This window comes from Kogia breviceps, chromosome 13, assembly GCF_026419965.1.
Source record: "Kogia breviceps isolate mKogBre1 chromosome 13, mKogBre1 haplotype 1, whole genome shotgun sequence".
In the NCBI taxonomy this organism is placed as follows: Eukaryota; Metazoa; Chordata; class Mammalia; order Artiodactyla; family Physeteridae; genus Kogia; species Kogia breviceps.
The window spans coordinates 40,989,165-41,002,385 of NC_081322.1; the positions used below are offsets into that span (position 1 = coordinate 40,989,165).

Here is a 13,221-nt window from a genome sequence, read left to right on the forward strand (position 1 = left end):
ATCCTGGACATAGCACAGAAAACAAACATAGGAATATTTTGAAAGGTAGAAAGAAGTTGGGCTGCTTTCCTAAGGGATCTTAGGACTTGAGAAATGACATGATGGTTAAGTGTTAATTTTTCTTGTTGTTATTAAAGTATTATACAGAGAGAATACCCAGCTGGCCCAGAGTAAATATTTACACATGCTTAGGTGGAAGAGATTTTTCCATCACAGTAAGATCATGGAGCAACTTTATCCTTTTTATAAAGTAGGAGGCCCATGAACAGAACCTATGGGCTATTATTAAGTATAGTCATCATGCTTGTACATTGTATCTCTAGACTTATTCATCTTACATAACTGTAAATTTGTACCCTTTGGCCAACATCTCCCCTTTTCCCCCAGCCCCCCAGCCCCTGGCTACCACTGTTCTATTCTCTGCTTTTTTGAGTTTGACTTTTTTTTATCAGCTTCCACATACAAGGGATACCATACAGTATTTGTCTTTTTCTCTGGCTTATTCCACTTAGCATAATGTCTTCCATATTTATTCATGTTGTTACAAATATTAGGATTCCTCTCTTCCTCATGGCTGAATAATACTCCATTATATGTGTATGTACCACATCTTCTTTATCCATTCATCCATCAACAGACTCTTAGGTTTTTATATCTTGGCTATTGTGAATAATGCTGCAGTTGAACATGGGCATACAGATATCTCTTCAAGATACTGATTTTGTTTTCTTTGGATGTATACCCAGAAGTGGAATTGCTGGATCATATGGCAGTTCTGTTTTTAATTTTTTGAGGAATTTCTATACTGTTTTCTTAACAGATGTACCAGTTTACATTCCCACAGTGTATCTTGTCAATTGCTTTTAAAGTGGTAGCTAAAGATGGGAAGGGAACTAGTGGGTGCCTTTACTTGCCAGTTCTGCCTGTGGCAGAAGATAATGGTACCTATTTTTAAGACTGAGATTTGAAGGAAGCTTTATATTATAGAAAATGCATTTTTCTTCATAGGCTATAGGTAAAAATCTAGGAAGTCAACTCCAGTTACTAAATATCCTTGTGCACTGACTCTTTGCTGGGTCACTCTCCTTCAAAGTCCTAAGAATGTGACCGATCACTGTCCTTGTCAATCAAATTCAAATATGGAAGGATTTTGATATTCCAAAAGCCTCTTATTTGGTTCCCAAACAGTATTATACTGTACTTAGAAGCAAATAACACAAGAAATAAGGCTTGTAAATAACCAAGTTCTGTCTTTGCATCTCTCTTAAACAGAAACAAGTTGCCTACGTTATGCAGGGGTACAATGTTGCCCTTCAGAGAGCTGATAGATTGTCTGTTGCAGGAAAAATCTTCCTTATGGGGAAAAACAATCCTCCTAACTTAGTGGCACAGGAAGACCTGACTGTTCACACAAATTGGTTATCGTGTCACCTATACTCACTCAAGGCTATTCACCACTACCTGCAGGTACGTGAAGCAGTTATATGATCATGCAGTGCCTTCCCAGGATGGGCAGCACATTGTTTTCTCACACCTCTCACTTAGTTTTGGATTGTCAGTTTCTGTGTTCCATCTGCCTTACAAATGACAGGAAAATAATGGGTCACTAGCTTTTTTCTTTGAGACCTTTGAAACTTTTTTCTTTTGGAACCTTGCTCTAATGAAATTACTCCATTTAGCTTTCTCAAAGATGTTTCTGTTAAACTATTTCATATTCACACTGTAAGTTCTTGTTTTCATCCTCTTGTTCTGGATTTATGCTGTCTAATGTAGATCCACTTTTTTATTCAGCAACATCTAGTAAGGGTCTAATTTATGTCAGGTACATATCCGGGGCCATGTAGGGAATATATAATCTTTGCTGAAAAGTAAGTGGGTCACAGGATGGTAGGAAAAAGGGCAAGTAAATAGTCAACTTAAATACAGTGGGGTACATATAAACACAGATTAAAGAGAGTCACAGAGGAGAGGCCCTAACACAAGATAGAGGCGTCAGAAAGGAGTGATGTGACCACATGTTTGTTTTAGAAAGATTACTGTTTTGCCACCTAATCCTTTCTTACTCTTCTATACCTCATCTAACTGATACAACCAACCACAAAACCTGGCCATCATCCTGACATCATCCCTTCCCCAATCAGTCACTATGGGGGTCTACCTCTGAATCATCTCTCCCCTGTCACATGGTATAGTAATGATAGTAATGATCTGCTCATAAGTCCTGGGTCCCCCACTAACCTCTGAACTCTATGAATTTGGTCCATATCTTATTTATCTTTGTATCTCTAGCACCTCACACGACGCCTTGTCCATTATGGGTGGTTGATCAATGTAGACCTGCCTAGAGGTTAAGGCCACTTAGAGGTGGTCATATCACCAGGTCCCCCAGCTTCAGATTTACCTTTCATGATTGGGCAAGTTACTGAGGCCCACCTCCACCTCCTTCCTCCTCTACAAAGGCAAGGGCTGCTCCTGAAACAAAGTCTGGAAGCTTCTGTGAGAACTGAGTTGATGTGTGATCTCTTGGTTGTCCCCTTCTGTAGGCCCTCCAGTATTTGCCCATCTCCAAAGTGCTGAGTGTAGCTGTTGACAAAGTCCCCAAGGTTGGTCAGGAAAATGAAAAGGTCCCTGTCAATGACATTGAACCTAACATCCAGGGTTCTACATCTCCAGGCTCTATGAATACCAGTGTTTCAGGTAAGAAGTCTTCTTTCCCCTTGGGAAATGTGGAAAAAAGAAGATTGTGATTTTGCACATGTGCTGTTTTGTCACCTGATCTTGCTTGAAATTTCTCTATATACCAAAAAGTTATATCTTTTTAAAAATTTGGCCACACCACTCAGACTGTGGGATCTTAGTTTCCCAACCACAGATGGAACCTGGCCCTCAGCAGTGAAAGCACTGAGTCCTAACCAGTGGACCACCAGGGAATTCCCCCAAATTGTATCTTCTTAATTAACAAGTGTTAATTTAATATTTTCTGTTGGAAAAAAATAACAAACACTTCCCTTAGAAATTATCATCTCCATCCTGGGGACTTCTGGCAGTCCAGTGGCTAAGACTCCACATTTCCAATGCAGGGGGTGCGTGTTCGATCCCTGGTCAGGGAATTAAGATCCCATATACCATGTGGGGCTGCCAAAAAAAAGAAAAGAAATTATTATCTCCCTCTTTATAACTAGACAATTAAAATAGAGGAAAAAAGCAATGAACTTGAAGTTGGGAGTACTGAGCTCTAGGCCTATTCTGTTGTGGCCTCACTGTGAGCCTGCATGTTTAGGTCATTTCATCTCCTCGGGCCTCAATTTACACATCTCCATAATAAACCTTTCAGCTGAAGTGATCTCTAAGGTTCTTTTCATTTTTAATTTTACATGATTTTTAAAGACTTTGCTTATCTGAATCAATTTAATAGTCTTCTTGCCCTTACCTTGTATTACAGATGACTTAGAAACCTGATCAGGTTTTTACTCTGAGTGATGAATTTACCAGGTACACCTGGAGAGGCAGCCAACCCAGCTGTGGGGAATCAGAGAAAGCATCTCAAGGGGGAAGTCCAACCTGGGTGCTTAGAGACGAGTTGGAGTGAGCCAGGCGAAAGGAGGTGAAGGTTCTCAGCTTCTCCTAAGTTGTTAACTTATAAATCATATTCTTTGTTTACCCCAAAGGACTATAGGTAGTTCTGTTCCCACTAAGTCATTCCCCAAAAGATATGTTGGGTTTTTCCTGCAGGCTGTGAGAAGGGAGAGTCCTGGCTACCTCCCCCAGAAAGCCAGCACCAAGAGTTTGTCAGATAGGCCTGGCTGAGTGTGGGACAGTCTACAAATTGTGGAAGAGAAGGTTGGGCATGGAGCAGAATGGTCTTCCCCATCAGCAGAAGAGGCCCTGACTCCAGTTATCTCAAAGGACTCTCCTTTTTCTCTCCCTGACTGGTGTTCATTGGTGTTAATGCTCTTGATTTTGGATTTTTTTCAGGGCCAGCAAGAACAGAAGCTGCTTTCTTTCTGCCCCAACACACAACAGAAACAGAAGAACTGAAACCTCAGCTGAGGCTCCTGCTCTCCCATTTCAGTATCCCATATGACATGGAAGAGCTAAGGGATGCTTCTAAGGAGATAGAACTTTTCTTCCTTGGTACTATATGGATTCTTTCTTAATACAAATATAGGTGTTCATAAAAGAAAATACTAGTATTTGCCACAAAGTTGAATATTCATACTGCCACAATTGTTTCTAGAGTGATAAAATGTAGTAAGTGAAATGTAGACTAGCAGTTGAACTTTCTCTCTGTAAGAGTTATGAGACCCTTGAATATCCAGCCCAGAGAGATTGTAGGATTATTTTTCAGTGGAATTTAAAGAAAATGGTAGGTTAAAATCCATAGTAGATAATGTAAACATAGCCAAGATTTGGCAGTTTTATATTGTGGAGTTGTTTAGTGTCTAAAGCCCTTTGATTATCAGAAACTGTTCCAATAGCTCTCCTATTGGCAAAATGCTTTATATTCAATACAGTGTATATTGTGTAGTGATTTTTAAAGTCATGCAGTCTAATCTGCTATCACATAGCATTGTACCTCCTTGAAAAAGAATCATCCTATCAAGCCATGTTAAAACTTGTTTCAAAGGGAAAAATAGGATTATATACAGAGAACCTTGAATTTACAATAATAAAGTTTTCAGCCAGAGTTTCAACAATAAAGATATTTTTCTAGCTCTGGTTGTATAATATTTGTAAATATATATATTTGCTAGGTAAAAATAGTAAGTTGATTAATCCAAAAAGGCGAAGATCAAATCTGTATGTTTTTGAACACTCTTCGTGTAAGAAGGAGCCACTGTTTCTTCTATCACCATTTGCTTTGACCTTGCAGTTTTGCATCCATGTGTATTTGTTCCAGCATTATTTTCCTAGGATTATTTTTATTAGTATGTAACACAGACTCTTTAAGCTCACTGAAACCAGTGGTATTACATGTCCTCTGGTTTCTTTGAAGGTGATGATGTTTAGCTTTTGTCTTTCTTTTCATATCAGCAGCAGCACTGTCTTCAGCAGAGAGTGTTTCTATGGGAATATCCTCACCCTCATTATCAGCAAGTATTATGATAGACAAAAACCAGAATCAGAACAAATTGTGTTTAAAAAGAGTCCAAATAAATAAAAGTAGTTTATGGCACAGTAGACTATCATCGATGATAACAAAAGAACATGAGGCTGCAGAGCCCTCCCACAGAGCAGCCCTGTCCCCAAAGGATAGCTTGTCTTCTTTATATAGAGATAGTTTCTACTTTTGATTTTCTTATAACAGTATTATGCGCAATGCTAATTGTGCTTCCAAGATAATCAATCACATTACAACAAATTTTTTGTGTAGGAAGAATTTCTACAAACAGGAAGAGTGTTTATTTTGGTTCTCTAATGCCCTAGAGCAGGGTCAGCAAACTACAGCCTATAGCCCACCACCTAGTTTTTTTACAGTAAGGTTTTATTGGAATACAGCCATGCCATTTCATTTATGTACTGTCTGTGGCTGCTTTCCACTATAACTGCAGAGTTGAGTAGTTGCAACAGAGACCATGTGGTCTGCAAAGTCTAAAATATTTACTATCCGGCTCTTTAGGAAAAAGTTTGCCACCCTAGCCTTAGACTAACACTATCTGTCTGTCTGTCTGATGTGTTAATGCTAGTCACATGTGGCTATTGAGCACTTGAGATGTGGGTAGAGTAACTGAACTAAATTTTAAATTTTATTTAATTTTAATAAATTTGCATTTAAATGTTAAATAGCCACATGTGGCTGGGGCAACAGAATTGGACAGCACAGCCTGGGAGGTACCAGCATTAAAAGTGGAAGAATCTTTAGCTCTGTGACTCACTGAACTTATTCCAGAAACCTTTTTTGAGGCCCTAGTGTGTACCAGCACTGTGGTAGTTTCTCTCTCTCTCTCTCTCTCTCTTTGTCTTTTTCCTCTGCCTGTCTGTCTGTCTGTCTCTGTGTGTGTGTAATAAAATATACATAAGATTTACCATTTTAACTATTTGTAACCTCAGTGGCAGTAAGAGCATCCACATTATTTTGCAACCATCAACATGTGGTAGATTCTAGAGATCCCTTAAAAAGCTCACCTTGTACTGAGGAAGTCATGATGCCCTGTGGGTGGTACACTGATGAAGGTGCTCGCACAGCTCGGTAGGCCTGGGTCTGCCCTGGAGAAGGGAGGAAGCAGTATCTGCATCTTGGCAGTAGGAAGTTATATCATAGAACACACTGGTAGCCCCAGTCTGGAACTGAGATGTGAGGGGTTTGACTGAGGTACCTTAAAGATTTTTAACAAGCCCTAGCATCTGGACCCTCTCTCTAGCAATATCCTGGTCAGGCTTCTGGGAGCAGGATTTATCTAACCCTTAGATTTTCTCATTTACCAGGTGGCCAGGAAAAGGGAATGTGTTTCCAAAGATGGACAGTTTACTTCCCATTTATGGTCCAGCTCAAAATACATATAAATAAATATATTACATTATTTCTAATCTTTGGAGCAGATATTTGGAACAAGTAACACGACACACAGTTATGGTAATGGGCTGACTAAATACATGTGCCCCTTAGGTATATACCTTTAAGGTCCTGTTACTGTCATAGAATCATGTTTTATGAATTAGTTTGTCTCCAGGACTGTTTCAGAGGCAATCAGTACCTGTTTCTGAAATTTCCTACAACCTGAGACTTTTTTTTTTTCTGGGCTCCACTTCTTTTTTCTCAATCCTATTTAGGTTTCCCCAAAATTTCAAAGCATCTTCATGGAGCAACAGAGAATGCAAACATTTCCAGATTATGACGCTGAGATAGCTAAAGTGGAGAATTTGGGTTTGGTAGGACGTGGTATGGCCTTGAAAAAGAGAGCCAACTGGATTTCCTTTATAAAGGTAAGGAGACGTGTGGTGACAGTCACCTGTGAATGATGTAAGCAGTGTCATAAAGTGTCCTCCAAGGAGGCCAGGCAACCTGGCAGCATCAGATCTGTCAGATCCCTACTATCCCCTCTGCTCAATGCCCTCAGCAAACTGTCCCCTAGGAGCAAAGGTAGGTGCCTACCTGACTCAGGAGAGGCAGCTCAGAGAACCTGGCCTTGTGTATCAGCATCTCCCAGCTCCTCCCTGCCTCAGGCCTATGTTGAAGTTAGCCAGGCTGATCTGCCTCTCTGGAAGTTCCCACATACTCCCGTGCCCCTCTCTTTTGTGTCAGAACTCCTTTCTTGTTGTTAGTGACCTTGGCTACTTGGCAAGAACAAAGAATAACAAAGTTATAATTGAGCTGTGTAAATCCAGTTTTTTAGTCAAAAACTATTTATTGACTACATATTGTGTGTCAGGCATGGCCCTTGGTGCTGGAGATACACAATTCACAATAATACAAAAGTGAGCAAATTAAATGAGATGATTTGAGGTAGTGGTAAATACAGTCGATTCTCATTATTTGGGGTGTTTATGTTCTATAAAGTTGCCATGAACACTGAATTAACAAATCCCAAATGACAGCTCATAGGGGAAATATGGGGTTAGGTTCATCATACATAATCAATACATAACTAGTTATTTTGTGTTTCTGTTTAAAGACACTGTATTTTATATATGTTGTTGATTCATTAACATCGAACTCATGGCCTATAACTCATGCCTGAATGAAGCTTTTCGAACACACGTCCTTCTGTAAGACATCACAGCCTTCCTATACTTAGGAACACGAGGGAGCTCTTCAGCTCTATGCTTGGGGGCCATTTTAAACAGTGAAATAGCTAACGAAAAGCACAAAAAATATTAAAATGTGGCACTAACTAGACTGTAAAAAGGACATTTGTTTACAGTATAAGCTGAAACAAGAAGTGGAATGTCAACTTGTTTGACCTCAGCTGGAAATATGGAGTTGGGTGACTCAAGCTTTTCACTATTCTGTGCATGTCCATGATTGTCCAGGAAAGCTCTGAATAGATTTTGGGGTTACAAATAAGTTTTAGTTAGTAGGCAAATCCACAAATACGAAACCCATGAATAATGAGGATCAACTGTATCATGAAGGAAAGAAAAGTCATGTGATAAAGATGGATGGAAGGAAAGCAGAGAAACCACAGATTATTCCTAAATCTGGGGCTTGAGCAAATAGGTGGTTGGTATAGGGGAAGCCAGGCTTTCTGTTTTAGATTGTTACACTTGCCATTCGAGTATAAATATCAAGGAGATAGTTGGATATAACAGGCTGGAGCTTAGAGCTAGATCTAAATTTGAGAGTTAACAGTGTATTGATGTATTGATATTTACAGCCATAGTACTAATTTTTTAAATACAACTTGTTAATATGAAAGGTGAAGTTTTACATGTGGAACCAAAAGGGGTTTTGTGGGGGGTTTTTTGGCTGCGCTACGAGCCTTGTGGTTAGTTCCCCAACCATGGATGGAACCCACGCCCCCTGCATTGGAAGCACAGTCTTAACCACCGGACCGCCAGGGAAGTGCCGCCACAAGGAGTTTTTGTGGACAAACTTCTTGCCCCATAAATTAAGTGCAATGCCCAACACTGATGGAATTGGGGTCCCTTCTGCCAGTGGATAGTTCTGTGTCATCCCAGATGGAGCTACTGCATCTCATAGGCCAGGTACAAACAGGAACTGCTGTTGCCATCTCCCTCCACAGATCTGTGAAGCCACACAGACCCTTTCCAAGACTTCACATGCTCTAGCACACTTCCTAGCACTGAAGGCCAGATCCCATTTCAGAAGGTCCTTGATTATCTTTGCTTGCAGCTTTTATTGAAAACCATTCTGTTATATTGTAAGTTTATGTGAACATGTTTGTCCACTAGATTAAGCCAAAATGTGATCCTTGGCAAAAGAAGCTTTTGACCAAACTAAAAGAATGGAGAACAGATGTATTAATGCAACTCCAAGCAAAGTTTTTGAAGGTAAAAAAAATAACCATGATCCCTTGTAGATAAAAGTCTGTTATCAAAAAATTGAATTCTTTCCACTTTTAAAAAATGTTAGTCATGGATTCATTATGAAGGCTATATTTGGAATTTTCTAATCTAATCGCCAAACTTTTATATCCTGTTAGCTTTCACTAGAGAGTAACAATTGTCAAAACAGCTGGATTTTAGTACAGCTTTAACACTAAGTCTCGTGTGATATTGCTCTAGTCACATAACCTCTTTGAGTTTTAGTTTCCTCATCTGTGAAACCAAAATATTGGACTAAATTACCTTATTTTTATTGTGGTAAAAAAACCCACATAGCATACAATTTATCATCTTAACCATTTTTAAGTGTACAGTTCATTAGTGTTTAGTATATTCACAGTGTTGTGAAATAGATCTCCAGAACTTTTTCATCTTGCAAAACTGAAATTCTCTGCCTACTAAACAACTCCCTATTTCCTCCTCCTCCTAGCCCCTGTCAACCACATTCCACTTTGTTTCTGAATTTGACTGCTCTTAGATACCTCATATACATAGGATCATACAGTATTTGTCCTTTTGTTCTGGCTTATTTCACTTATCAGAATGTCCTCAAAGTTCATCCATGTTGTAGCATGTGACCAGATTTCCTTCTTCCTTGTTTTTCATGAACATTTATATCAGCTTTATTCTCAATAGCCAAAAACTGCAAACAATCTTGATGTCCTTCAGTGGGTGAATAAACTGAAGTACATCCATACCTTGAAATAGCAATGAGTTATAAAAAAGGATCAAATTACTGAGATACTCAAGAACCTGGATGAATCTCCAGAGAACTGTGTGAGTGAAAAAAACTCAATCCCATAAAGACTGTATGAGTCCATTTATACAATACTCTTGAAATGATAAAATTATAGAAATAGAGAACAGATTAATGGATTCTAGGGGTTAAGGAGAGACTGGAGGGGAAGGGAAGGGAGTGTAACTGTAAAAGGGCAACATGAAGTATCCTTGTGATGAATCTGTTCTATATCTTGACTGTATCAATGTCAATATCCAGGTTGTGATACTGTACTATAGTTTTGCAAGATATTAACATTGGGAGAAACAGAGTGAGGGTTACATGGAATCCCTTTATATTATTTTTTTCCCTTTTTACTTCTCTTTCCTTAAATTGTGGTAAAATACACAAAACATGAAATTTACCATTTTAACCATTTTTTTTAACATCTTTATTGAAGTATAATTGTTTTACAATAGTGTGTTACTTTTTCCTTTACAACAAACTGAATCAGTTATACATATACATATGTTCCCATATCTCTTCCCTCTTGCATCACCCTCTCTTATTTTAACCATTTTTAAGTGTACAGTTCAGTGGTATTAAGTAATATTGTTGTACAACCATCATCACTATCCCTCTCCAGAACTCTTTTCATCTGGCAAACTGTAACTCTTTACCCATTAAACAGTAACTCCTCATTCCTCTCTCCCCCTAGATCCTAGCAACCACCATTCTATTTTCTGTCTCTATGAGTTTGACTACTCTAGGTACCACATATTATGGAAGTATACAGTATTTGTCTTTTTGTGACTGGCTTATTTTACCCACCATAATGTCCTCAAGGTTCATCCATGTTGTAGGATATGTCAGAATTTTCTTCCTTTTTAATGCTGAATAATATTTCTTTGTATGTGTCCACCACATTTTATCTATTCATTTGTTGTTGGACATTTGGGTTGCTTTCGCATCATGGCTGTTCTGAATAATGCTACTATGAACACAGATGTATAAATATCTCTTTGAGATCCTGCTTTCAGTTCTTTTGTATATGTACCCAGAAGTGGAATTTCTGGATTGTAAGATAATTCTGTTTTTAATTTCTTTTGAGGAAGCTCCATAGTATTTTCCATAGTAGTTGCAGCATTTTACAATCCCACCAATAGTGCAAAAGGGTTCAACTTCTCTGTATCCTCACTAACAGTTGTTATTTTCTTTCTTTCTCTTTTTTTTTTTACATTAGTCATCTTAATAGATATGAGGTGATGTTTCACTGTGGTTTTGCTTTGCATTTCTCTAATGATTAGTGATTTTGAGCATTTTTTCATATGCTTCTTGGTCATTTGTATATCATATTTGGAGAAATGTCTTTTGAAATTCTTTGCCCATTTTTTAGTTGGGTTATTTGATTTTTAAATTGTTGAGTTGTAGGAGTTCTTTATATATTCTGGATATTAACCCCTTATCAGATATATTATTTGCAAATATATTCACCCATTCTCTAGGTTGCCTTTTCACTCTGTTAATTTTGTCCTTTGCACAGAATTTTTTAAGTTTGATGTAGTCATGTTTGTCTATGTTTGATTTTTTTTTTAAGATTTGTGTGTGTGTGTGTGATGTGGGCCATTTTTAAAGTCTTTATTGAATTTGTTACAATATTGCTTCTGTTTTGGTTTTTTGGCCGCCAGGCATGTGGGATCTTAGCTCCCTGACCAGGGATCAAACCCGTACCCCTGTATTGGAAGGCGAAGTCTTAACCACTGGACCACCAGGGAAGTCCCTGATTTTTTTTTTTTTTTTGACTGTTCTTTTTGTGTCATATCCTAGAAATCATTGCCAAGTTCAATATCATGAAAATTTTCCCGTTTTTATAAAGTTTTAGGTCTTATGTTTAGATCTTTAATCCATTTTCAGTTAACTTTTGTATATGGTATAAGATAAGGATCCAACTTCATTATTTTGTATGTGGCTATCCAGTTTTTCCCCAGAACCATTTGTTGAAGAGACTGTCCCTTCTCTTTTGAGTGGTCTTGGCACCCTTACTAAGATCATTTGATTATACTCTCAAGGGTTTATTTCTAGGTTCGCTATTTTATTCCATTGGTCTATATGTCTAATGTATGCCAGTACCACGCCATTTTGATAAATGTAGCTTTGTAATATGTTTTGAAAACAGGCAGTGTGAGTCCTCCAACTTTGTTCTTCTTCTTCAAAATTATTTTAGCTATTTGGGGTCCCTTGAGATTCCATATGCATTTTAGGATGAATTTTTCTACTTCAACAAAAAATGCCACTGGGATTTTGATGGGGATTGGACTAAATTATCTTTGAGGTTCCTTGTGGTATTAAAATAATTGAAATATGGTAATATGTGTATCATTGAAGTAGAAGTTCAGCTCTGGGACTATTATTTGATTTTTTACCTCTAGAGGAGGAAAAGGAACATTTATTCAGCACTTATAACATGCCAGGCATTATTGCAGCAATCCTAGGAGAGACCTCACTAGTGCTCTTGTTAGGTTGACTTGTCCTGCTTTGCATGAAAAGCCAGGATTCCAGAAGGAATATGAGCCAAGGTCTGTGTCCTTACAAAGCCTGTGCTTTTCTCACACTACCCAGCTGCCTCCTCCTCTATCTCCTGACAGCTTCCTAGGAGTAGAAAAACCCAAAACTGATGAGTGTTTATCTTTGCATTGGTGCCACAACACATGTGGGGGTGCACCTGCTGTTGTGTTGAGGGGGTTATCACAGAATTTTAAACAAGTTGCTGTGTACATATGAATAGCTACAGTGTTGAATGGAGGAACATGCCTAAGGGAATCATGATGTTTGAGTTTACTTTTATTTTTTAATTGAATAAAGTCCCACCTGGAACTTCTTTCTTATTCATGTGTACATGACCAGATTCTTGCTGAAAAGAAGGGAATAACCCTTCTCCCAACCATCCCTTCTCCTCTGTCTTCTACTCAAGATTTCCAACCCTGAGAGAGTAGTGCAAGTGCTCCAAGATCATGCTGCAAAAATAGTCTCGCTGGCTTCATCTCATCCTATATTTGTGGCTTCCCAGGGTTTGCATCAGGGCAACTATGACCAAATCTGGGAGACTATTTATAGCAACATCAACCTCTACCAGGTACAACAGGAAGAAATAACCAATACGCCTTTCTGTTCAACTCACCACCTGTGTAGACCTTAGAAATTTACTTTGGTAGTTTTTTTAGAGATCCTCCCCCAAAAGCTGTATACCTAGCTGGGTTTGTTTTCATTATAAAAAATATTAAATGATAATTTAAAAGAGGGATATAAAGAGGTGTAATACAAGATGTTCTTGCTGCTGGGACTTATACTCAACCAATAAATACTAATGCAAAGTTGCACACTCTAGTGCTGAACACTAGATGAGTTGGACAGATGTTAAATATTGTGAGTGTTTAGAGAGAAAGTGATCTTCACAGGGTAGGTTCTATTGGGGGAGGTCTCTTGAAGGAGGAGGAAAT

At 38.4% G+C, this 13,221-nt stretch overlaps 1 protein-coding gene across 1 annotated transcript in view; it reads left to right on the forward strand.

The window, feature by feature from the left end:
• The first annotated feature begins 3,585 nt into the window (after nucleotides 1-3,585).
• Nucleotides 3,586-13,221, forward strand: part of LOC131767797 (uncharacterized) — a 47,159-nt gene continuing 37,523 nt past the window's right edge. The window contains 4 exon segments of the mRNA XM_067011195.1: nucleotides 3,586-3,604; nucleotides 3,976-4,134; nucleotides 6,772-6,924; nucleotides 8,854-8,952. Of these exon segments, the coding sequence (XP_066867296.1) occupies nucleotides 6,799-6,924; nucleotides 8,854-8,952 (225 nt within the window). The 5' untranslated portion in view covers nucleotides 3,586-3,604; nucleotides 3,976-4,134; nucleotides 6,772-6,798.